Source organism: Leptonychotes weddellii, chromosome 1, assembly GCF_054177405.1.
Source record: "Leptonychotes weddellii isolate Sample4059 chromosome 1, ASM5417740v2, whole genome shotgun sequence".
Lineage (NCBI taxonomy): Eukaryota > Metazoa > Chordata > Mammalia > Carnivora > Phocidae > Leptonychotes > Leptonychotes weddellii.
In genome coordinates, this window is record NC_138369.1 from 7,982,511 (window position 1) to 8,006,646 (window position 24,136).

The 24,136-nt window shown below is 55.9% G+C and overlaps 3 protein-coding genes across 9 annotated transcripts; all 3 read left to right on the forward strand.

The window, feature by feature from the left end:
• Window positions 1-279: 279 nt before the first annotated feature.
• Window positions 280-12,485, forward strand: YJU2B (YJU2 splicing factor homolog B). 7 transcript variants are annotated; one of them, XM_031025118.2, is made up of 11 exons: window positions 352-369; window positions 2,549-2,607; window positions 2,702-2,902; window positions 4,142-4,195; window positions 5,435-5,517; window positions 6,917-6,972; window positions 8,320-8,380; window positions 9,122-9,264; window positions 9,347-9,519; window positions 11,501-11,639; window positions 11,783-12,485. In XM_031025118.2, the coding sequence occupies exons 3-11, from the start codon at window positions 2,900-2,902 to the stop codon at window positions 12,262-12,264; spliced, it is 1,194 nt and encodes a 397-aa protein (XP_030880978.1). In that variant the 5' UTR covers window positions 352-369; window positions 2,549-2,607; window positions 2,702-2,899; the 3' UTR covers window positions 12,265-12,485. The 7 variants fall into 7 exon arrangements, with proteins under 7 accessions (XP_030880980.1, XP_030880976.1, XP_030880978.1 ...); XM_031025119.2 differs by lacking the exon at window positions 352-369 and adding an exon at window positions 382-790; XM_031025117.2 differs by lacking the exon at window positions 352-369 and adding an exon at window positions 805-1,117.
• Window positions 12,486-13,491: 1,006 nt separating this feature from the next.
• MRI1 (methylthioribose-1-phosphate isomerase 1) lies at window positions 13,492-22,646 on the forward strand. Its single transcript, XM_081813679.1, has 8 exons — window positions 13,492-13,731; window positions 13,811-14,049; window positions 14,875-15,050; window positions 16,698-16,874; window positions 16,952-17,176; window positions 18,667-18,796; window positions 20,664-20,719; window positions 22,606-22,646. The coding sequence occupies exons 1-6, from the start codon at window positions 13,600-13,602 to the stop codon at window positions 18,792-18,794; spliced, it is 1,077 nt and encodes a 358-aa protein (XP_081669805.1). The 5' UTR covers window positions 13,492-13,599; the 3' UTR covers window positions 18,795-18,796; window positions 20,664-20,719; window positions 22,606-22,646.
• C1H19orf53 (chromosome 1 C19orf53 homolog) lies at window positions 20,323-23,022 on the forward strand. The gene is made up of 3 exons (XM_006750484.3): window positions 20,323-20,586; window positions 20,664-20,719; window positions 22,606-23,022. The coding sequence occupies exons 1-3, from the start codon at window positions 20,490-20,492 to the stop codon at window positions 22,744-22,746; spliced, it is 294 nt and encodes a 97-aa protein (XP_006750547.1). The 5' UTR covers window positions 20,323-20,489; the 3' UTR covers window positions 22,747-23,022.
• Window positions 23,023-24,136: the final 1,114 nt, after the last annotated feature.

Genomic DNA, 24,136 nt, shown 5'->3' on the forward strand with positions numbered 1-24,136 from the left:
CTCTCTCTCAAATAAATAAGTAAAAATAAAAATGGAAAAATAATTCTTAGATCGCTAGCCGTTCAAAAGTAACGAGCAGGTTCGATCTCCCGCTTCGCCCAGGCTGAGAGAGCTCCCCGGAAACCTGGCCTCGCACTGGGCCAGGCAGGGCGGGCGGGGCCTGGGAAGCATCGTGATGCCCCACAGTTGGGAAGGGAAAGCTCGGACTGGTCCACTCCTTTTGGCATTTAGCCAATCAAATCAGCGCGGCCCTGCCTCTTAGCCCCGCCTCGCGCCAGCGTCCGCGTTACGCGGAGTGTGCCACGCCCCCTTGTGCGCCCAGCACTCACTTCCGGGCACTGGCACGGCGTGACGTCAGGAGGAGGGCAGGTAAGTACGCGCGGGCGGAGGGGCGGTCGGGCACGGTGAGGGCCCTGGGTCTGGTCGTTGCTTCACCCGATCTCGGAGCCGCCCGATGGGGGACGAGCGCGCTGGGGGCCGCGGGGCTCTGCGGTTGTGGGCCCATGTCCGGAGCCGGCTACGGTCCCAGCCGCGACCCCTGACTGAAATCCCCGGGCCCGGCCGCGACTTCAGCCCCAGCCCCGGGCCATGCTATGCCTGAAGGGCCCTTAGGTTTTCTTCTTTGAAAAATGGGACCAGGGAGCGCCTACCTCACTGGGTTATGGTGAAGATTTTGATGCTTGTAAAACGGTTTGGCATGAGAAATAATCGAAGGTACCAACATACAACTCTGCATCAGGCGCTGGACTAAGTACTTCAACTCACTGAGTTTTGACAGCGGCCCTATCAGGTTGATGCTTTTATAAACCCTCTTTATAGATGAGAGAACTGAAGCTCAGAGAGAAATGCTTTGCCAAAAGTCGAAACGCTAGCAAGCAGAGTCGGGATCCAAGCACTATGCCCTAAGCCAGTGGGGTTTATAATTACTCCTGACACCAAGAACTAGAGATTTCTATACATTCATCCTGTAGCCCCACCTGTGCCAGTCACTGTGGTGGTAAAACCCCTGTGAGAGCCCCAGCTCCTGAAAATGGGGTACCCTGCAAACATTTCCCAGTGTCTTACTTTATTCACAGCAACCCCAGAAAGTCCTGTCACCATCATAGACTCTTTACAGGTGAGGAAATATAAGTTCAGAGATGCTCAGACACTGGCTGAAGTCCCCCAGTTAGGAAGGAGTGGAGCTGGGATGCAGGCGCAGGGAACTGTGCCCCAAAGCCTGAGTGAGCGCTTAGCTGTGTTGTTGGCAAAAGCATTTTTAGGTTGGAAGTGACCTTGGGAAAATCTGGTCCAGGGACACACTTTACAGATGGAGGATCTGAGGTGAATGGATGTTCAGGGTCATGGCAGAACAGTGTACATCTGGAACTTTGCACCCCAGCTTTGCCTCTGATCCTGGGAAGTTTCTTAAGCCCCCATGTCCTCATTCATCAACTAGGGATAATAGTGACATAAAACAGACGAAACGAGGCAGTGATGTCGGAGTCGGTACAGCGCCTGGCATGCAGTAACTGGTAGACAGTACACAGCTAAGTTGGCAGAAACAATTAGATACTTCCTGACTCTAGCACAGGGAGCCAACAGACTACACCCACAGGCCAAAACCAGGCCACTGCCTGGTTCTGTACAGGCTGACAGCTAAGAATGGTTTTGACTTCATAGGTAGTTGGGAAAAATCAAAAGGAAGTATATTTTGTGACAGTTAACAACCGTGTGAAATTCAAAATTCATTGTCCATAAATAAAGTTTTGATGAAATGCAGCTGACACCCATTTACATATTGTCGGCAGCCTCTTTCTAGCTATGACGGCAGAGTTGAGTCATTGGGACAGAGGCAGTTGGGTCCGCATAGTCAGAAATACTATCTGGTCCTTGATAGAGAAAATTCGCCAGTCTCCATTCTAGAATACGCTTCAGTCCCTCGTAGCATCTCTCTTTGGTGTCAAGTAGAACTTCCTTTTATTTGACCTAAAAGTCTCTCCTGCAAACATACAGGAGGAGGGAGGTCGCCCACCCCCAGCTTAAGGAGCCGTGTGTCTGATACCCATGTCACCTGCGCTAATTCTTAGGGGAGTGGTTCACACAGTCAGCATTTATCAGGGGCTAGGCACTGTCCCACGTGCTGGAGTTATAGCACAGTGTGACCTGGCGGAGGAGACAGACTGTAGACGAGTAAACCGCCACAGGGCCATGTGATAGGAACCCCAGGGAAGAAGCGACTTTAGATCAGGTAGTCAGATGAGGCCCCTGACAGAGATGATGTTTGAGCTGAGGCCTGTGACAGAGAACAGACAGCTGGTGGAAGAGCATTCAAGGCAGTTGGCCTGCACCTGCTGAGGCTTTGAAGGCAGCCAGGGAGCCAGCATGACAGGAACAGAGTGAGGGAGAGGGAGAGGGGTAAGAGGCACACTTGGAGAGGCAGGCAGGGGCCCCACAGGCTATGGGAAGGGGTCGGACTTGATTCTCCAACCGATGGCCATCACTGGAGGGGTTTAAGCAGGAGAATTTATATTTTAAGATCTCTTTCTGGTCCCTGTGGGGAAAACAGACTGGGGCAGTCAAGAGCAGAGCCAGAAGACCGGGGAGGAGGCAGCTGCGCTGGTCCAGGTAAGCGATGATGGAGGCCACAGAAGGATGAGAAGTGTCAGGTGTGAAATATATCTTGGATGGAGAGTGAACAGGACACTATCTTTCTAAACAGACAAACACCGCTCTTTGGAGGATCGTCTAAGCTGCCGACATCACACACAGCCCACAGCATCTTCTCCGGGAAGCCGTGGCCCCTCCACCAGACTCCCCGGGAGGGCAGGACTGGGCAGGGGGTTGACACTGCACAATCCGTGTCTCATCTTTTCAGATCAGCCGTGTTGAGGGCGAGGACCAGTAGGCAGCTGCCAAGATGGTGAGTGGACAGCCTTGTGCTCATTGGGTTTCTCTTCTGGTCTTCGTCAGGCCCCCAAAGTAGCTCTTTCCCTCCCTGTCCCCGAGCTATAAGGTGGTATTTCCAAACTCTGGATCGTGATCTTTTTGGTGCAGTGGGTCTCATACTTTGCCATGCACTAAAATCATCCAGGCAGCTTTTTTCTTTTCTTTTTTCTTTTGATTTTGTTTTTTAAGGAGGTGAAATTCCTTAACTGTTGTAGAGTGTATGACTTAGTGGTATTTAGTATTTTCATGGTGTGGCACAGCCACCACCTTTATCTAGTTCCAAAGCGTTCCCCTCTCCCCAAAAAGGAAATCCTGTCCCCATGAGCAGTCACTCCCCAGCCCCCGGCAGCCACCAGCCTGCTTCCTGTCTACATGGACTCGTCCATTTGGGACATTCCCTGTAAGTGGAATCATACAATATGTGGCCTTTCGTGTGTGGCTTCTTTCACCGAACCTAATGTTTTTGAGGTTCATCCATATTGCAGCAGGAATCAGAACTTCATTCCATGTTATGGCTGAGTAATATTCCCCCATCTGGATCGGCCACATTCTTCGTATCCATTCATCCACTGATGAACATTTGAGTTGTTTCCACCGTTTGGCTGTTGTGACTAGTGCTGCTGTGGGCATGCGTGCACAAGGATTTGTTCAAACACCCGTTTTGGAAGATGCCTTTTAAAAGCCCCGTGTCCCGGCACCACACCCCAGAGCAGACCCGGTCAGGAGAACTTCTAGGGGTGGGGGCCAGGCATCGGTATTTTAGAAACTCCTCAGGGGGATGTAATGTTCAGCCAGGTTTGAGACCCACTGCTTTGGTGGGTGATGAGGTCAGTTTATTGGGGGGCTGCCAGCATTTAAAAGCAAGACCCTCCCAGCCGGGGTAAGTGTTCTTTCACAAAACCCACACGGGGCTTCGCTCTATTACATGTGCGTGTGCTCGGTGGTAGTGGTAAATGTGGCTTTGCTGTCGGTCATGGTCCCCAAAACACTGAACGCCCTTACCTTAGGAGAGTCTGGTTCTCGTGGAGTTTTCCGCGGTGATGATGGTGGTTCGCCAATTCCCAAGTCACAGTCTCCATTCAGACCCTCAGAGCCCAGGGCTTCTCTAGGATGTCCCTCAGGCTCCCTCGTCCGGGTCCTGCCCCTCGAGGCTGCACGACGAGGTCTCCTCCAGGACACCCTCTCTGAGTCACGTCTCTCTTCTGCTTCCCAGGGTGAAAGGAAAGGTGTAAACAAGTACTACCCTCCGGATTTCAATCCTGAAAAGGTAAGGGCAGGTTCCCTTCCCCGTGTCCACACTAGCAAAGAGACTCCATAGCAGGGGCCGCAGAGCACATCATCCACCCCTGGGGTCAGAGCCGTGGCTGCAGAGCGTGGGTGGCCTCTGAGGGCTCGCTGCCGTGCACTTGTCACATGGGGCTCAGGACAGTCTTTGTTCCCAGTGGTAAATGTGGCTGTGTCATCATTGACCTTTTACTCCGGGCCCAGCTTGGCGTGTTTGCAGCGAAGGTCAGGAGGAGGTCCAGCACACGTGCTCTGTGTCAGACCCCCTCACTCTCCCAGGTCCACCTCCTCTGGCTTCCTCTCTGTTCCCTCGGCTCTTCCCTCTGCCTGGAATCCCTTCTGACCACAGGTTCCTTCCCTCCCTTCAGGTCTCTCCCCACAGAGGGCCTGCCTGACCACCATCTCGTCCTCTAAAGCATCACCTAGTGCCTTATTTCTCTTTGTAGCCCTTATAACTCCCTGATGCACTATCATTTCATTTGGATATCGTCCCTCTCCCCCTCTAGAACATCTGCCTAAGGGCAGAGATGTCCATCCATCTCGTTCACAGCTGTGGTCCCACACTGTAGGCACTGTGTAAGGGCCTGGGGACAACTTGTCCCGGCTGTGTGATCCCAGGCACGTGACTGGGCTCGCTGTGCCAGTTTCCCCATATGTCAAAAGGGGGAACTAAAAATCAGCCCAACGTCACAGGATCCTTAAGGGGTTAAAACGAGATGACGCAGGGCGCCTGGCTGGCTCAGTCCATAGAGCTGTGACTCTTTGATCTCGGGGTCGTGAGTTCGAGCCCCCTATTGGGCAGAGAGATGACTTAAAAATAAAATCTTAAAGTAACCTTTAAAAAAAAAAGACAAAGGAAAAAAACAAAATGAGGCCCGTGAAGTGCCCAGTAAGCGCTGACCAGCGCTGTCCCCTCACCTCAGCGTCCCCACAACACCAGAGGCAATCACAGTCACCGTCCCCAGTCGACAGATGGGGGAAACAGAGGCTCGGCAGGCAAAAGGCAACCTCACTGCCCCGGGTCACGTGGCTCTTTCAACTCCTAAATGGAAGAGCAAAGATTCAAACTCACGTATTCCTGCTTCCAACCCCACTTGCTTCCCCAAGGCCTCAGTGCCTCGCAGTTTGCTGTTGGCACTTGCCGCAGGGCGCGAGCAGGCGGCCTCTCAGCCGGGGAGAGCCAGCGTGGCTGTGCTGATCCGCTCCCCTGTCCCCCCCACAGCATGGCTCCCTGAACCAGTACCACAGCAGCCACCCGCTGCGGGAGCGGGCTCGGAAGCTGTCCCAGGGCATCCTCATCATCAGGTAAGGCCCCAGCACCACCTGCGGACCCCTGCGTTTTGCGCCACCTGGCATCGGGCTCTGGGAGAATTCAGCGCCCCTGATTTTGTCCAGTGTCGCAGGGTCTTAATTCCAGAAAGCGGGAAGTCGCTCTATCCATCAGCTATGGCCGTGTAACCCAGTGATAAACACGCAGTGTGTGTTGCTCACAATTGTGCAACTCTGCTGGACGCCTCCGTTGGCCTTGCCTGGACTTGGCTGACTCGGGCTGGGCTCTCTTACCTGTTCAGGGGTCGCCTGCCTGGCAACTGGCTGGGCCGGCACGACTGGGCTCTGCTCCACATGTGTCTCATCCTCCGGTTGGCTAGCCTGGGCTGGTTCACACGGCAGCGCCCGGGTTCCAGGAGGGAGCGAGCACAGGCATGCAACGACTCTTGAGGCCAAGCCCCGGAGCAGGCACGCCGTCCCTTCCGGCTCCGTGATCGCCCAAAGCCAGTCGTGTTGCAGGGGGTGGGGGCGTGGTAATTCATCCACCTCTTGACAGGAAGCATTGCGGAGTCACACTGCAAAGGGCACAGATATGGGGAGGATAAAGAATCCCAGCCGTGACCACCATCGAGCCAGGACAGTGGCCCTTCCCGCAGGGCTCTCCTTTGGTGTGTGGCCCGCTCCCCAGTGGCCCAGCCACGACAGGAAGCAGAAGCCAGCCTGTGGTGCCTTGAAGGACGAGCCCTTGTCTGCTTCGTGGACCCTGACCTCCGTCTCTGTGGTGCAACCTGGGCCTGAGCGGAGGATCCAACGACAATCATGAGAGGCGGGAATGTCGATGGAAGAAGAATCAAGATCCGAGCGCCAGCAGTGACCTCGGGAGGCACGGAGCTGAAGGGCGCCCCGGAACAGCCCCCGCACCTCCAGCCCCAGAGCCCGCCACACTCAGCCGCCACGGGCCTGTGCACGCCACCTGCTCCCACTCTTGTCTGTGGGGCCCTCCGCTCATACCACAGGGTCTTTACTTCACCTCATTATTCATCACTTTGTGGTATTTTAAAATGGAAGCTCTGTCACTCCTGCACACGGACGGCCAGATCAGTGTCGCAAATAGAACTGTGGAAAGAAATCCAGGGACCCTACAGCAACCCAGCTAAGCTCTGGTCGGGCCACTGCTCCGCTCAGCTCGCTTCCTCCTCTGCTCCAGTTGGTTTAGCTGACAGGGTGAGGCATGAAGACAGGGCCACACCGGCGGAGACTCACCCGGACGGGGTGAGCCCGCAGGAGAGCAGGATGACAGGACCGGCCTGGCTGTAGGAACGCCCACCGCTCTCTGTCCTCCCCACACCGCGGGCTGTGGCAGGAGGCACGGGCGCGCAGACCCAGGCAGGGCCCAAGCAGACAGGTGCCGATCAGCCATTTTCTGTTTGCGTAGGTTTGAGATGCCCTATAACATCTGGTGTGATGGCTGCAAGAACCACATCGGCATGGGTGAGCTTCGCCTGCCCTTCCGCTCCTCACCCCACCCCTGACCGTTCAGCCCTGCAGACGGCGAGCCCCTTCCCCACCGGACCGTGAGAGACCATCTCCACCAGGGGCCCCTGATCAGGAATTGGAGAGGAGATAGGCATCCCAGTGACTGGTGGGTTGTGGAGAGCAGTGAGGAGGCCCGGCTTTGCCACTTCCTAGCTCGGGGACTCTCAGTGGGTGACTTAGTCTCTGTGTGCCTCGGTTTACCCCAGCCATAAATTCAGATGGTATGAGCGCCCCACCTGTGTGGCATACGAAGTATGTAGCACACAGCACACATGAGGGCTCATAAACTCAAACTGCCACTGCCCTTGCTGTTACCTTTAGCGTTTGGACCCCTGTCCATGCCACAGATGGACGGACAGACAGACGTGGGCCCGTGGTCCCATGGGCAGCTCTGACACCGCAGGCCAGTGACTTGACCCACCTGGCTTCCGTTTCCAACTCTGTGATACAGGGACCCTCAGCTCTTCATGCAGCGCCTAGCCCAGGACAGCAGGTCGCTCTGTAAATAGGAGTGGTGGTGCTTGGTACGAGGGTCCAGCCCTCTCACAGGGACCATGGAAGAGCAGAAGGAGGGGCTGGGCCACCCCACTGCTGAGGAGGATGAGTGACACTCTGTCCTCGCCAGTAGGTTTCCCTGATCAGACCCAGCCAGGGGCATCTGCAGCGAAGTCCACCAGGTGCTCAGGGGACAGAAACAGGGTGCAGCCTGACACCAGAGGCAGGCCACCCTCAGGGCCATGAACCGAAGCCGCCACCAGGAAAGGAAAACTCAGGCCACACCACCCACCAGCCCAAGCTCTATTTTTGTAGTTTAAGCTGTTTTCACCCAGTGAACAATATTAAGCAGATCAAGAGTATATATCATCTAATCAGTGAAAAAACAAAAAACACAAGACGTTAATAATAAAAGCCAACCCTTCTTGAGCACCTGCCACGTCCCAGGCTTTATGCTAAGTGATCTGTGAGTACTATTAGTTCCTGTGATTCTCACAACAGCGCTGCGTGGTATCCGTTATAGTCTTCCCTATTGAACAGATGGGGAAACTGAGGCCCAGAGGGCCAAAGTAGCCGGCCCAGGGTCACCTAGCTGGAATATGGTAGAGTCTGGATTTGAACCTGGACCCTCCTGCTGGCCACCCACCCTCCTCTGCGGCTTGAGCACCTGTCATGGAGCCTGGACATGGCTCTTTCCCACCTTGAATTTTAGGGCCCTCCAGGGGTGTCTCTGGAGGAATACCACCCCTTTCTGCCCCCCACCCAGGGAAAAGATGCTGAGCCTCCATTCTCTCCCTCTTCTCCCAGGTGTTCGCTACAATGCAGAAAAGAAGAAGGTTGGCAATTACTACACAACCCCAATCTACAGGTACAGGCGGCCTGGTTGGTGTCTCAGAGGGATGCATCAGATAGCTGCAGGGCGAGGGGGGCTCCAGAGGAGTCCGAGTAGAAGATCAGCCATTCCGTGATGGCCATTTCCTGCGGTCCTTTCCTGGAAACTGTCCCGGTCTGTCAATCAGGGCACATCCCCTCTGCCTAGAACCCTCCATGGCTCCCACCTTTCTCAGAGTAAAAGCCTGAGCCCTCCCCATGGCCCACAAGGCCTTGCACGCTCGGCCTGGTCCCCTCCCTATCCTCACCTCCCCCCACTCTCCCCCTCGAGGTCCCTCACACAGCCCAGAAAGACCCCCTCCTTGGGTTTCTGCTCCAACACCGCCTCTGAGAGAGGCCTTTTCCAAAGCAGCGCTCACCACCTGACACTGGTTGCTCGTGTATTTGCTGCCAGTGTGGCCCCTGCTGGAATGTCAGTCCCTCCAAGAGCAGGCTGGCATCCTTCACTGCTGTGTCCCCAGCAGCTGCCGCCCAGCCTGCCACAGAGCAGCCTGACTCGGGAGGGTTTGTTGAATACGTGAGTGAAAAATGAACAAACACCAGACAGCAAGTCAGTTCTGGGCTGATAGGACAGTGTGTCTCACCCACGGCCCTAACCCCAGATGCAGAGCTTGGTGTGTAGTAGGTGCTCAGTGAACACTTGTCGCGTGATGCGCACAAACAGAAGGAAGCAGACAGGGGTGACGGGTGGCCTGACTTCCGCCCTCTGCCCACCCAGGTTCCGGATGAAATGTCACCTCTGTGTCAACTACATCGAGATGCAGACGGACCCGGCCAACTGTGACTACGTGATTGTGAGCGGCGCCCAGCGCAAGGAGGAGCGCTGGGACATGGTGGACAATGAGCAGGTGCTGACGACAGGTGAGCACAGGGTGTGGGCCCCAAGGCCAGCTGTGAGGCCGAGCGGGAGCCTGAAGGCCCTGCCGCCTTCTGGCTATTACAGAGCACGAGAAGAAGCAGAAGCTGGAGACGGATGCCATGTTCCGCCTGGAGCACGGCGAGGCTGACCGGAGCACACTCAAGAAGGCCCTTCCCACCCTGAGCCACATCCAGGAGGCCCAGAGCGCCTGGAAGGATGACTTCGCGCTCAACAGCATGCTGCGGAAGAGGTTCCGGGTGAGTGGGGGCGCCTGCCTGGGGTCGGGACCACAAGGGAGCGGGGGTTGCCGACTTTGGAAGGGGAAGAATGCAGGGGCAGCCCTCGCCACACCACATCCTAGCTCTGAGCCTCAGTTTCCCCATGTCACCGCGTCCCTACCTCAGGGCACCCATGGGGAGCCCCAGCTTGCCGCGCACTTACCTACTGCTCAGCTCATAACACACATTTCATGGATCCACTCATCTATCCCAAAACGAAGTCCATAGATCGTCAGCCCACCCCTACGTAATTGCCAGAATCAACTCCGCAGTACCCTGTGGTTAAAAAAAAAAAAAATTTTTTTTTTAAGGGAAAGTCACCTACAATGAAATGTAATCGTGCATATTTCAGTATACGAATGTTTGGCCAAGACCCCTGCCCTGGCATGGAGAGTCGCTGAGGGTACAGGGGCAAACGCCGACTCCTGTCCCCAGGGACACAGTCCTGGCTCGAGGACACCCCGGGGCCCTGCTGTCAGTGACCACGATGGCTTCTGAAGTTGTACCAAAGATACTGGGTGGTGCCACGTCACAGGGAGTCAGGGCCCAGGGTCAGATGGGTGTACCATGAATGGATTTTTCACCCTCTCGGGCATCTGGCGGGGCACTGGAAAATCCTGCAGGACGTGAGACCCTTCCCTCTTCCCTCACTCTGTGAGGCGCCTTGTGCCCCCCCAGGCAGTCAGGAGCTTCCCCAGCAACCCCCATAGAGCGCAGACTGTCACCATCCTACAGCTCCTGTCCCTTCCTGCTTCCTTTGCTGATTGTTCTGTGGTCATTATTAAGAGTAAAACTGCTAGTTTTCTTACTAATTATTTGTTATCAAAAACATATGCTTCCAGCCGGGCCTGTGCCCTGAGCTATGTGTCCCCTGCCTTCTGGGCGTCTCCCCATGAGGTGTATAAGGACCCTCAAACATACAAGCCCCCATCTGGCCCTAAGCCACCCACCCGCATCTTCCCCTTCTCGGCAATGGAGACATCTCTGTCCTTCCAGGGGCTCAGGCCCCAAAACCTGGAGTTGACCTTGACTCCCCCTCACCCCTGTTTCCTGTTGGCAAATTTTTCAGGGTCTGACCACTCCCACAGCCCCCATCATCTCCTGCCTGGACCAGCACAGTCTCTCAGCCCTGGTCTCCAGGCGCTCGCCCCCACACCCCACCCCCACACACAATCTGTTCCCCACATGGCCACCAGGAGGCACCTGTGAATACCTGAGTCATTTCACATCTCTCTGCTTAGAATCCTCCATGGCTCCCACTTAAAATAGAAGCCAAAGTCCTCCCCATGGCCCACAGCCCGAATGATCTCACCTCCCCCCTCCCTACTGTCTCCACCTTCTCAATCACTTTATTCCAGCCACACTGGCCTCCTCGCTGTTCCTCAACCACTCCAAGCACACCTCTGCTTCTGGGCGTTTGCACAGGCTGTTCCTTCTACCTTGGAACACTTTTCCACCAGATATGCACTTAACTCCTTCATTCAGACATCTTTTCTCAAATGTGACCTTCTCGGGGAGACCTTGCCTGACCCTTCCCTCCGTCCTGCACCACATTTACAGTTGAACCCCTCACTCCCTACCTCCTTCCCAGCATTCTTTTTCTCCTCGCCACTTTGTCTCTCTCACCCACTAGAATGTCAGCCGCGTGAGGCCAAGGGTTTGTGTCTGCTCACTGCTGCATCCCCAGTGCCTAGAACAAGGCCTGGTACAAGCTGGCCGTTCTGTGAATATTCATGGGATGGATGAGCAGAGGACTGAACAGTGCGCGTATTAATGACGCTTGCATCTTGCACTTGCTGAGTGACTTCTGCATCCTGGGCCCTGTGGGAGGCCCTTTCCTCGAATGAGCTTGAAGAGGAGGAAGCTGAGCAGAGGGACACAGCCCAGATCAGCGGGCAAGGAAGAGGCAGGTCTTTGACACCCACCATACCTTTCCCCCTCCCCGTCCCCCGCCACACAGGAAAAGAAAAAAGCCATGCAGGAAGAAGAAGAGAGGGACCAGGCGCTGCAGGCTAAGGCGAGCCTGGCCATCCCACTGGTGCCCGAGACAGAGGACGACCGCAGGCTGGCCGCCCTGCTCAAGTTCCACACCCTGGACTGTGCGTGGGGAGCCAGCAGGCGGGGGCGGGGGGTGGGTACTGGGCAGGCAGAGATGGGGGTCCCCGGCCACGAGTGGGCCGTGGCAGGCCAAGGCAGGGGGCAGCTTTGGACCTCCTTCCCTCTCTTCCCTCCCAACCCCCAGCCTACGAGGACAAGCAGAAACTCAAGCGGACAGAGATCATCAGCCGCTCCTGGTTCCCCTCCACCCCGGGACCCACCACCAGCAGCAGCAAAGCCGGCAGCGTCCTGAAGAAGCTGGCCCAGAACCGCAGATCAGCACTCGTCTGCTCTCCCATCACTGTAGGAGACCTGGGCATCGTGCGACGGCGGTCCCGGGAGGTCTCAGAGAGCCCCCAGCACACAGCGGAGACCCCCAAGCCTGGGGAAACATGGGTGCCAGAGGGGAACACCCAGGACGGGCCCACATGCCCCCAAGACTGCTCTCCAGAGACAGCCGAGACCCCCAAGAGCAGGGGGCCTCGGGGGCAGGAAGGGAAGTGTCAGGACAGGCCCCAGTCCCCACCAGGCTCCTCTCAGGAGGCAGCCACCCCCCAGGACACACCACACCCGTGCACCCTCAGCTCCTCTCTTGTGGCTGATTACTCCGACTCCGAGAGCGAGTGAGCAGTTCTGGGGACCGCACCTGCTCCAGAGGCTGCGACGGGCCCAGGAGGCCCCTCAGACTGCAGCCCTGCTTGCCCACCAGCCCTTGGAGAGCTCAGACGCTGCCCCTCCCCAGACCTCGCCTTCCCGCAGCAGGGAAGATATTTATTTGGTCCTGGAGAGGGTGTTTGTGCCTTGTGGGACAACATCCCAACATTAAAGCGCTGCTTCTTTGTCCCTGCCTCAAGTTGCTAGATGAGCCCAGGGGCTGTCTCCCCCACCCCCACCCACCTGAGCTTCGGGGATTCTCATCAGCCAGTGTGATGCTGCTGCCGCAGCTGTGGCCCCAGCCATGATCCCCACCCGTCCTGTTGAGGGTTTCAAGGTGGAGGCTCTGGTTGGTCTGCAATCCGAGCCGACTTCCCAGAGGAGGCAGCACAGGCTGAGGGTGACGGGTGGAAAGGGAACCAGACCGCAGTAACCCCACAGAGAAGGCTGGGGGTTGGGAACATAGGTGGTGCCTGAAGCACCTGGGCCTGGAGTATGCAAGTGTGGGGTTTTCATTATCCCCAGCCTGTGGGGATGCCTTGGAAGGTCGTGAACGAGCTCCCCTTCCCCTTCCCTACAATGATGCATCTTTTGAAGGGAACTGGCAAACTGAGCAGAAAAGGGCTCAGAAACAGCAGGGCATCCACCCAGAGATGCTGCCTGCCCCCTCCCCCGAAACCGTGGAAAAGGAAGATCATTTAACAAGTACTGATGGGGTATTTGCGGTGTGCCAGGCACCAACCTAGGCCCTGGGGATACAGTGGTGAACCAGACACACGGCCCTCGTGGGGCTGAGGTTCTGGCCAACTTCTTATTTGTGCCTGTCCCTCGGGGCAGATGGTAGCCCCAATGGCTGTCCCCAGCTCACCAGCCTTTGCTCTCTGCCGGGATGGGAAGGTTTCGGGGCAACAGTAAGACCCCTTAGTCCTTGGAATCCCCCCAATTCGGGCCTTTCTCTCCTTGAGACCACCTTCAGCACTCGCTCTGGCCAAAGTCAGGGGCCTAAGGGTGACTTGGGGGATCACGCTATGAGGCCCTAATTCTCGCCGGCTAAACACAAGGCCTAGAATCCAGTAGTTGCCCCATAAACGGTGCCATCGGTGGTTTCCAGGAGGCGACTAGCTGCCCAGACTTAACCGGGAAAAGTAAGGTGGAATTAGTCGCGGGTCCTGCGGGTTTGCTGTGCGCATGCGCCTCCTTGGGGGAGGGGCGCGCCGGTCCCGCCCCCTCCTCGCCTTCCGGGCGCGTCCCGCGTGCTCGGGTCGCCCCGACTGCTTCCTGAGTGGCCGTGAGCGAGGCGGTGACACCATGTCCCTGGAGGCGATCCGCTACTCTCGGGGCTCGCTAGAGATCCTCGACCAGCTGCTCCTGCCCCAGCACAGTCGCTACGAGGCAGTGGGCTCGGTGCGCCAGGCCTGGGAGGCTATCCGCGCCATGAAGGTGGGGCCACGCGGCGGAGCGGCGGGGCCGGGGTGGGAGCGGGGGCGCCCCCGCCTGACCCCAGGATCCCCCCCTCCAGGTGCGCGGCGCCCCGGCCATCGCGCTCGTGGGCTGCCTCAGCCTCGCCGTGGAGCTGCAGGCGGGCGCGGGGGGACCGGGACTCGCCGCGCTGGTGGCCTTCGTGCGCGACGCGCTGAGCTTCCTGGTCACCGCCCGGCCCACCGCCGTCAACATGGCCCGCGCTGCCCGCCACCTGGCCGAGACCGCAGCCCTGGAGGCTGAGCGCGAGGGCGCCACGGAGGCGGCGGTCCGGGAGAGGTAGGGGGACCTTGTGCCAGGCACTGCTCTATGTGGAAGCTAGTAACTCATTTTTTCGCAGAGCGACCCGTTTTACATATAGCGAAACTGAGGCAGGCACGGCACATCAGGCCAAGGCCACACGAGCAGGACTAAGAGTCCACCCCGGGCAGCTGGGTCCCAAGGTTCTTGCACTCAGCCCCTTCACTCTGCCTCCCCAGAACATGCCCAGCCCCATCTGCCTTAGAGGTCCTTTTCCGAGCCACTGCATTCTCCTGGTTTTTGCTTTTGAGGAATTTTGTTTCCTGTCCTGATCCCCACCGTGCCCTTTTGTTTTTCCACTCTTCTCTGCTGCAGCTATGTGGTTACCTTCCGTGTTCCTTGACCCCACCAAGCTTATTCCTGTCTCAGGGCCTTTGCATATGCTATCTCTGCAGGCGGCTATCCACAGAGCTAACTCTCCAGCAGGTTTCAGATTTCTGCCTTCCCCACCGCCTCATGTAACACAGTTCATCTCCTGTGCTCTGTCCCCTGATTCGGCTGCCTTCTCCTTCACTTCATTAACTGCTCACCACCTGCTTTCCCCACTCTACTGTGAGCTCCACAGGGGCAGAGATTGTTGTCCTGTTCATTGCTGTGCCCTCCCACACATATGAGGTAAACGTGTTGTGTGAGCAACATACACGTGTGGTGTGACAGGTGACAATAACAGAAGGGTGTAGGCCCCACAGCCTGGAGGGGCTTTGAGCAAGAGGGCTCCTGCACAGGAGTGTTGGCCAGGGAAGAGGGGCCAGCCGGGGCACCAAGGCCTGGTGGCTGGTGCTGAGAGCCTCTTGTTGGCCCCAGAGTGATCCGCTGCGCTGAGGACATGCTGGAGAAAGACCTCAAGGACAATCGGAGCATTGGGGACCTAGGAGCCCACCACATCCTGGAGCGGGCAGCTCCTGGGGGCGGCAAGGTGACCGTGCTGACCCACTGTAACACTGGTGCGCTGGCCACTGCTGGCTATGGGACAGCTCTGGGTGAGTGGGCATCCATGGGAATGGGGAAGGGGCCTTTTTGGATGCTAGAGAAAGAAACCCTAACCACTTTACCCACCAAAAAGATGTGAATTTATTCTGGTACACAAGTGCTTAGGGTGTTAGCTTCAGGCACGGCTGGATCCGGGGGTCAAATAGTGGCATCAGGATCCATCTGTCCCCGTTCCTAAATTCTGCCCTCCATGGCGGCATCATTCTCTGCTCCACAGGTCAGCGGGGAGGCTGCTAGGGTTCAGATCATGAAGAGCCAAAAGTCTCTAAGCTGACAGTGCCAGAAAAGTCTCCTCGTATCTCAGGGGCTTTGATGGGGTCACTGGCCTATCCAGGATCAATCAGTGGGTCCAGCGCAAGCCGTGTGCCTAGAGAATGCGCTGGATGCGAACTCCAAGAGGACTGAGAAGGGGGGGCTCCCCAAAAGAAAGATTGGGATTTGCTCTGACCAAGAGATTTGACTACCTGCCTGGGCCCTGCCTTTGTGCCTGGGGACTGAGGCCTTGATGGCAAGACACCGATTTATTCACTAAACAAACACCGATTAAGAACCAGAGTGCCCCGGGGCGCCTGGGTGGCTCAGTTGGTTAAGCGACTGCCTTCGGCTCAGGTCATGATCCTGGAGTCCCGGATCGAGTCCCGCGTCGGGCTCCCTGCTCGGCAGGGAGTCTGCTTCTCCCTCTGACCCTCCTCCCTCTCATGTTCTCTGCCTCTCATTCTCTCTGTCTCAAATAAATAAATAAAATCTTTAAAAAAAAAAAAAAAAGAACCAGAGTGCCCCACCATTCCTGCATACATGCATTCCTTTATTCACTCAGCACTTAACTAAGCACCTATTGTGTGCTAGGCACAGTTCTGGACACTGGGGACCCACCAGTGAACACAGTAGACAAAATCTCTGCTCCAAGGATTAGGAAAGTAGGAGAAACAAACACAACCAATCACTAAATATGTGTGCTGTGTTCAAAGGTGGTAAGTACTAAAGAGAAAGCCAGGAAGGGGTCAGAGGTGTGGGGTTTGCTGGGTGAGATCGAGGGATCAGGGAAGGCCTCACCGAGAGAATGTTCTCTGAGCACCCATGTACCCGGCAGAGGGGACAGCCACTGCAAGGGCCTGGGGATGGGACTGTGCCTGGTGAGGCTTTGGTGAGCTGTGCTTCTATTTTTTTTTAATATTTTATTTATTTGGGGGCACCTGGGTGGCTCAATCATTAAGGGTCTGCCTTCAGCTCAGGTCATGATCCCAGGGTCCTGGGATCGAGCCCCACATTGGGCTCCCTGCTCAGCGGGAAGCCTGCTTCTCCCTCTCCCACTCCCCCTGCTTGTGTTCCCTCTCTCTCTCTCTGTCAAATAAATAAATAAATAAAAATCTTTAATATTTTATTTGTTTGAGAGAGAGAGAGAGAGCAGTGGGGGAGAGGGAGAGAGAATCCCAAGCAGGCTCCACGCCCAGCACAGAGCCCGACACAGGGCTCGACCCCACAACCCTGAGATCACAACCTGAGCCGAAATCAAGGGACAGACACTCAACCAACTGAGCCGCCCAGGCACCCCTGAGCTGTGCTTCTCAACAACGAGCCACCCTGCCTGTGTGTCGCTTTCCGTCTCATCCTGACATCCTGGTGGCCGGGCCCCACAGGTGTGATCCGCTCACTGCACACCCTGGGCCGTCTGGATCATGCCTTCTGCACGGAGACCCGACCCTACAACCAGGGAGCCCGGCTGACCGCCTTCGAGCTGGTGTACGAGCAGATCCCCGCCACCCTCATCGCGGACAGCATGGCGGCAGCTGCCATGGCCCACCGGGGCGTGTCAGGTGTGCGGGAGCGGCGCCAGGGGCCGGAGCTCTGGGCGTCCAGGGCCAGGTTATGACCCCAGCATCTTGCTCCCCAGCTGTTGTCGTGGGAGCCGACCGCGTGGTTGCCAACGGTGACACGGCCAACAAGGTGGGCACCTATCAGCTGGCCATCGCCGCCAAGCACCACGGCATCCCCTTCTACGTGGCTGCACCCAGCTCCTCGTGTGACCTCCGTCTGGAGACGGGCAGGGAGATCGTCATCGAGGAGCGCCCAGGGCAGGAACTGACCGATGTCAAGGGGATCAGGATTGCAGCCCCCGGTAAGCTGTCCCCTTAGAGGGATCACCACAGCGCCTGGGCACCCCCCTTTAGGCACCATGGCCCTTTCACGGGGGCCGGTGGATTTCGGGTAGAATCAGCCGTCTGGGGCATAAGCAGCTCTTTCCAGCCATTTCTTGGAACAGAAGCACCTTGAAGGTCAGATTCAAGGTCAGAGTGTACAACTAATGAGTTAGGAGACTTAGGGCAAGTTGTCCTGCTATTCTCCACCTGGGTTTCCTCCCTTGAAGAAGAAATGAGAATACTGCCTCGCCTAGTGCCTAGGAGAGACACTGATGTTCTCGGCTTCCCCACGCCGCCTGGCTGCCATGCGCAAGATATCTGCATTCTCTCATCCCCCAGGGCCCCAGTGTTCACATCTGTAAGATGAGCGCTTACTACGGCCCAGCTCACAAACCCCAGGGTTGTCAGTGAATTCACCCACATGACATGGAGGACAGTGCCTGACCCTTGCTTAGCGCTCATTAGATGGTAACAATTATGGTTGAAATCTTTTATGAAAAGGACCAGTTAAGATCCCTAAGTGCCGAAAATACTGTGGGGCTGCTACCCCACAGGCCAAGTATGGAGCTAAGGTAAAAATCACACTATACAGCTAAGCAGAGGGAAGTCCCAACATTCTGTTGTTTTGTGCTCCAATTCCTTACAGCGTTTTAAAAATAGATATATTAATTCTCTAAATTTTTTTCCTTCATTTTGTTTTTGGTGCCCCTGCTTTCCTGGAGGCATAATGAGCACTGGCCAAAATCACTGAGTAGAGAAAACTAAGGCCACCAGTTTGCAGCCTCTCGTGTAAAAGGTTGTTAACTCTCAGCAAATATTTTTGAGTACCGGGCCGATTCTCGGTACTGTGCTAGGGTGCACAGGGGACACAGGAGTGAAAAAGATGTAAACGCCCCTGCACTCGCGGAGCTGACAATCCAGTGGGAGAGATAGACAACAAACAAGATAAATAACAAAACCACAGTGTATGTTTAGAAGCGGGTGCGAGCGCAGGAGAAATAAACAAGGCAAGGACAGGCATGGGAAGTGTCGGTGCGGGGAGATTTAGACACAGTGATTGGAGAAATCCTCGCCGGGAAGGTGACATTTGAGCAAAGACCTGAAGGAAATGAAACAGTGAGTCATGTGACTACTGGAGGCAGAGGGGACTGCCCGTGCAAAGGCTCTGAGGTGGGTTCTTAGAGCTTCTTACAGAGACCCTTGGAGCCGGCAAAAGTGGGGTAGATGTCTATAAGACTTCTAAGCCTTCTTGGACAATGACAGCCCAGGAATGGGGGGGGTGGGGGTCTAAACTAGTTACTGGGTGCTAAAGCCCCATGTAATGCCTTCATGCACTTACAGAGTGAGCATCCCCAGATTGTCAAGGATTCCCCAACTCATGAACCACCATGGGGGAGACAGGTGACAAGGGCTTGAGAACTTTCAGAGCCAAATACCTGCCTTCTTGCCTCCTCTTTCTCTCCTGCAGGCATTGGGGTTTGGAATCCTGCCTTTGATGTCACCCCCCACGAGCTCATCACTGGCGGTATCATCACAGAGCTGGGGGTCTTTGCCCCTGAGGAGCTCCGGGCAGCCCTAAACACCACCGTCTCCTGAGGGTAGGGACCCTAGATGGACCCCAGAAGTAACCAGCCTGACTCTCCATAGTCTGCCCCCATTCCCTTAGGTTTTATAATAAACTTAATGAATGGCTTGCCCCCAAACTGACCTTCTTCCCCCAACCACCCTTCTTCCTAGAGTAGGGAGAGCACACAGGGCCTTTGCATGGCTCTTAAGAGCCCTATAACTGGAGCCAGTCTTTCCAAGTTCAAAACCCAGCTCAGCCCCTTTCTCTACAGTGTGGTCTTGGCCAAGTCACTTCGCCTTTCCATGCTTTGGTGTTCTCATTTATAAAATGGGGACAAAACGGGCGCCTGGGTGGCTCAGATGGTTAAGCGTCTGCCTTCGGCTCAGGTCATGATCTCAGGGTCCTGGGATCGAGTCCCGCATCAGGCTCCCTGCTCCTTGGGAGCCTGCTTCTCCCTCTGCCTTTCTCTCTCGCTCTGTCTCTCATGAATAAAAAAAAATCTTAAAAATAAAATAAAATAAAATAAAATGGGGACAATATAGCACTGCCCTCTTAGGTTGCTTCAGGGCTAGAACTAGGGCAGGGCCTGGGGTACAGAATTTTAGAGGGGACACCAAAAGGCTCAGTAATCAAGATAAATAAATAATAGCTTCATGAATTATTTTTTATTTTTTCTAGAGAAAGAAAATGAGAGCGCAAGTTGGGGGTCGGAGCAGAGAGAGAGAGAGAGAATCCCAAGCAGAATCCATGCTCAGCATGGAGCCCAACACGGGCCTCAGTCCCATGACCCTGAGATCATGACCTGAGCTGAAATCAGGAGTCGGACACTTAACCAACTGAGCCACCCAGGCACCTCCGATTTTTTTAAGTAATCTCTACACCCAAAAATGTGGCTCAAACTCACAACCCCAAGATCAAGAGTCACATGCTCCACTGACTGAGGCAGGCAGGCACCCCTAAAATTCTTTTTTTTTTTTTTTAAGATTTTATTTATTTGAGGGAGAGAGAGAGAGTGAAAGAGAGCACAAGAGGGGGTAGGGTCAGAGGGAGAAGCAGACTCCCCACTGAGCAGGGAGCCTGATGCGGGACTCGATGCCGGGACTCCGGGATCATGACCCGAGCGGAAGGCAGCCGCCCAACGAACTGAGCCACCCAGGCGCCCCCTTCTTTTTTTTTTTTTTTTAAAGATTTTATTTATTTGAGGGAGTGAGAACATGACGGGGAGAGGGTCAGAGGGAGGAGCAGACTCCCTGCCGAGCAGGGAGCCCAATGCGGGACTCGATCCCAGGACTCCGGGATCACCACCGGAGCCGAAGTCGGTTGCTTAACCAACTGAGCCACCCAGGCGCCCTAAAATTTTATTTTTAAATGTTGAGGATACTATTTATATTGATACTGAATTTTAGACACCCTTAAAGTGTGCACCACTGAGTGCCTCAGTCACCTCACCCTAGACTAAATTTTATGTACAAAGGGCATAAAACTAAGTTTTACAAAACAAACGAGCCCTCAGTAAATGTTATCTTACCATACAACCTTTACTTGGAAGTTTTTGCGAAGGTTTGCGTAAGATCTGCCTTTATGGGCGCCTGTCTCTTTAATGCTTTGCCACGTTGTGTCCCGTGAGTCTTTGCGCCCTGCGGCCCCCCACTGTATCCCGTCGCGCCCTGCGCCTTCCGGCTGCAATTGCTTACAACCCCGCCTTTTCCGGCGCATGCCAGATCATGGCGCAGGGGCAGCGCAAGTTCCAGGCACGGAAGCCGGGGAAGAGCAAAGCGGCGGCAGCGGCCTCAGAGCGGAACCGGGGCCCGAGGAAGGGTGGTGAGGAGCTGTCAGGGGTCTGGGGGGCGAGGAGGGCCTGGAGCTCCCCGGCCTCATGTTAGCGCGTCTCTTCCCAGGTCGTGTGATCGCCCCCAAGAAGTCGCGCATCGTGCAGCAGCGAAAGCTCAAGAAGGTGAGTGGGGGCGTGCGAGCAGCGAGGGAAGGAGCCTGGAGGCCCGTGAGGGGCGGAGGATGGTGCCTGGACCCGGTGGGGGAGCCTGGACAACGCAGATCTCTTGAGTCTCCGTTTCGACCCCTGTGCCATGGGTAGCGGAACATCACATACCACACTCCGCGGGCCTCGAAGGAGCAAGGCCTGACGCGCAGAAAGTGTTAAACGCACGTTAGCTGCTCTCGCTGTTACCGTTCTTTAATAGAAGTGGGGAGGGGAGGTGGCGTGGCAAAGTAGAAACCCCAGCTTTGCAGAAAGGCAGTGCTGCGTGCGGTCGCAGCTCCCAACAGCTAGTATTTCTTCACCCTGAGTCTTTTAACCTGTAAAATGGTCATAGTAATAGCACCTTTCTCCCAGGGTTGTGAGGATTTAATGCCATGGGGCACTTGTAAAGCGCTGAGAACAGCACAGGACACAAGTGAACGTTAGCTGCGTTGGTTGTCATTTTTGTGGTTGTGTTTAAATGTAGCTTCTTTATATAGGTGGGTAGGGCTGAGTTTACAGAGAAGTTTAAAGAGATTTGAAACTGGTTTTACTGGAGTCAGATTTGAGTTCAAATTGTACTCCACACTAACTAATGCGTAATCTTGAGCAAATCGTTTCGTTTCCTCAGAGCCTCGGTTTTTGAGACCTGGGTACCCAGTGATCTGCCTACCTCCATCTGGCAGCGGGAGGCAGGCTGTCTCATGGGCATCTCAAACTCAGCATATCTAAAACCAAGCTTCTGATCCTCCCCTCAGCCTCCCAGACATGACCCTGCCACAGTCTTGATTCAGGAAGACTCTGTCCTTCCAGATACTTGGGATCATCTTGGATTCCCCCCTTCTCTCATATCTGGGTCAAGTCCCATCTTTTTTGCTTTTAGTATTAATCTAGAATCCACCCATTTCCCCCCTGCCTGGTCCCATCCCATCAGCTACCCCCTGGACCAGTGCAGGGACATCCTCCCTGATCTCCTGCCACTCTCCCCCTTGCTCACTGGCCCCTTAACTGTTCTTACCCCACCTCAGCACTTCACTGGCTGTTTCCTCTGCCCAGATTCTTCTCCCAGAAATCCACACGGCTCCCTTTCTCAGAGTATAGTCTGACTGCAGGTGGTGCTCCTGAGCGGCTGTCCCCGATAACACGCATCCCTCACTCGTCTCATGTTCTTTCTTGGATAGCAGCACTTACCTTCACTTTAACCTAGTGGGTCATGGGCGTGTATGTCGTCTCCATACACACGGGTATGGCTGAGTGCCAGCTCTCAGAGGGCAGAGGTTTTTCTGTGTCTTGTTTGCTGTTGTGTCCCCTGCACCTAGGTATGTGACAGTCATGGTGGTCATGGTCCTTGGAACTCAGGCAGGACAGGGCAGTTTGGGAAATATGATTAAACTACCAGTTTTGGACCCAAACCCCTGTGCCTTTGCTTGCTCACATCTCTGTGTCTCGGAGCTCCAGTTCCACCATCTGCCAGGCGGAAATGACATGGGCCAGGAGGGGACTGCTGCCTGGAAGCTGAGATCAAACGCTCTGGGTGTGCAGGGTTCCAGTCTCCCATCCTTCACCTGTTTGGGGAAGCCTGGGCAAGTGCCTCCTCACTGCAGGAACCTGTTTCTTCATCTGTAAAATGGAGATGAGTAGAGGTGTAGAAGCTGAGGTCCAGAGATGAGAAAGGGATTTTTTGTGTGTAACACCTCAAAGAGTGCAGGACAAGACTTAAACTCCAGACCCTCAGGTGCTGTTTCAGGGGGAGTTGCTCATCCAGCCTTCTGTGCGCTCTCGCCAGAGAGAGGGCAGCGGGTCAGGCACCCCCCTCCCTCCACCTCAGGTCCCAGTCTCATTGCCCTGTGGTTGCCCCCGCTCAGGACCTGGAGGTCGGGATCCGGAAGAAGATTGAACACGACGTGGTAATGAAAGCCAGCAGCAGCCTGCCCAAGAAGCTGGCGCTGGTGAAGGTTCCCGCCGAGGAGGCAGCCTCTTCCTCCTCTGCCAAGACAGCTTCCTAAGGACACCAGCCCACTGGAGGCCATTGCCACAGCCTCCACAGGCGGCACCGCGAGAAGGAGCCGTGCTCCCCGCAGCCTCGGGTGGCATGCCCCTCAAATGGCACTGGGGGCCTAGCCCATGAGCAGGTGATCAGCAGATCTGGAGTGCACTGGTCAGCTTCCCAGGGTGCCAAGGACTCCAGAAGGGAAGGAATGTTCACCGGCTTCCTGTGTCCCCCTCCTCCGGTCTTGTCTTCCCTGGTTTAACCCAGAGCAATAAACGTGACTGTGATTCCTCCTGCGTTCCCATGCTCCTGTGAGTGGGCCAGTGCTGGGGCTGGGGACCAGGTGCCCCAACTAGGTTAGTCCCAGCAGTTCCCACCAGAGACCAGCCGTGTGCCCACGGAGGGACGAATGGGCTTCTGCACCTTCAGCCCGGGAGCTGGAGGAGAGTCTTTTCGCCCCTCCCGCCCTGGGTGACTCCCACCAACCCCCTCACTTGCCTGCATGCCCAGGTCACCACCTCTACCGGAGACAAGCCAGGCGTCTTCGGGAGCGACTCTCCCATCCATAGGACAGATGCTGACAGCACCTGGTGGGGTCTCAGTGCTTGTTCAACCAGAATGCACTTGGGAACTGCTCGGGGCCACCTTGATCGTGAAAGCCCTAACAGCTTGTATTTATGTAGCACCACCAGTGGTCCAGGCACCGTTCTAGCGCTTCCCTTGTGATGGCCCGGTTAGGTCACGTCGCCAGCATTACCGAGCAGGGATTTGCACGGCCACCAGCAGGGTCCCCGCTCCCCACTGACCAGCCGCTGTCTCCTCCAGACTGAGACCCTCTCCTGCTCCCTCCTGGGCCCCTCCGTCATTCCTTGTTGGCAGTCGTCATTCCTCGTTGGCAGTCGTGCCTGTGAAACAGCCAAGAATCTGACCGCCTTCCTGCCCTCCCCTTGCTGGGGGGTGGGGAGCGGGTCACGGCTCGGGAACAAGGCTGCAGTCGGGGTGATGCTGAGCTGCTGCCTGGGGGGAGGTGGCGGCACCCGTGGGTACAGGCAGCCACACCTGTGAGTGACTGGCCCCCAGCCAGCGAACCCACCGCAGTCGGCTTTTCTGGGTCCCACACAGTGGTGGTCAAAAATTTCTGAACTACTAAAATTTTTCTACAAGATAGGGGACAACCACTGTGGAAAACAGTTCGGTGGCTCCTCAGTTCAGTTTAGCCTAGAATTACCGCCTGACCCAGCCATTCCACTCCGAGGCACATGCCGGAAAGGACTGAAAACAGGGACTCGACCAACAGCTCGTACGTGAACGTTCACAGCCACACTAGTTACAGTCCCCTAAAGATAGCAGCAACCCAGGTGGCCCCAGCAGACGGTGGGGAGCATGTGTGTCTGTACGAGGAGTGT

Bases quoted from the DNA above. Each gene is read 5' to 3' on its own strand.
- YJU2B (XM_031025120.2), top strand. The intron at 4,196-5,434 runs GTAAGGGCAGGT...TCCCCCCCACAG, and splicing joins CGGATTTCAATCCTGAAAAG to CATGGCTCCCTGAACCAGTA. The intron at 9,265-9,346 runs GTGAGCACAGGG...TGGCTATTACAG, and splicing joins TGAGCAGGTGCTGACGACAG to AGCACGAGAAGAAGCAGAAG.
- MRI1 (XM_081813679.1), top strand. From the start codon at position 13,600: ATGTCCCTGGAGGCGATCCGCTACTCTCGGGGCTCGCTAGAGATCCTC. The intron at 13,732-13,810 runs GTGGGGCCACGC...CCCCCCCTCCAG, and splicing joins AGGCTATCCGCGCCATGAAG to GTGCGCGGCGCCCCGGCCAT. The intron at 15,051-16,697 runs GTGAGTGGGCAT...CGGGCCCCACAG, and splicing joins TGGCTATGGGACAGCTCTGG to GTGTGATCCGCTCACTGCAC.
- C1H19orf53 (XM_006750484.3), top strand. From the start codon at position 20,490: ATGGCGCAGGGGCAGCGCAAGTTCCAGGCACGGAAGCCGGGGAAGAGC. The intron at 20,587-20,663 runs GTGAGGAGCTGT...GTCTCTTCCCAG, and splicing joins CCGGGGCCCGAGGAAGGGTG to GTCGTGTGATCGCCCCCAAG. The intron at 20,720-22,605 runs GTGAGTGGGGGC...GCCCCCGCTCAG, and splicing joins AGCAGCGAAAGCTCAAGAAG to GACCTGGAGGTCGGGATCCG.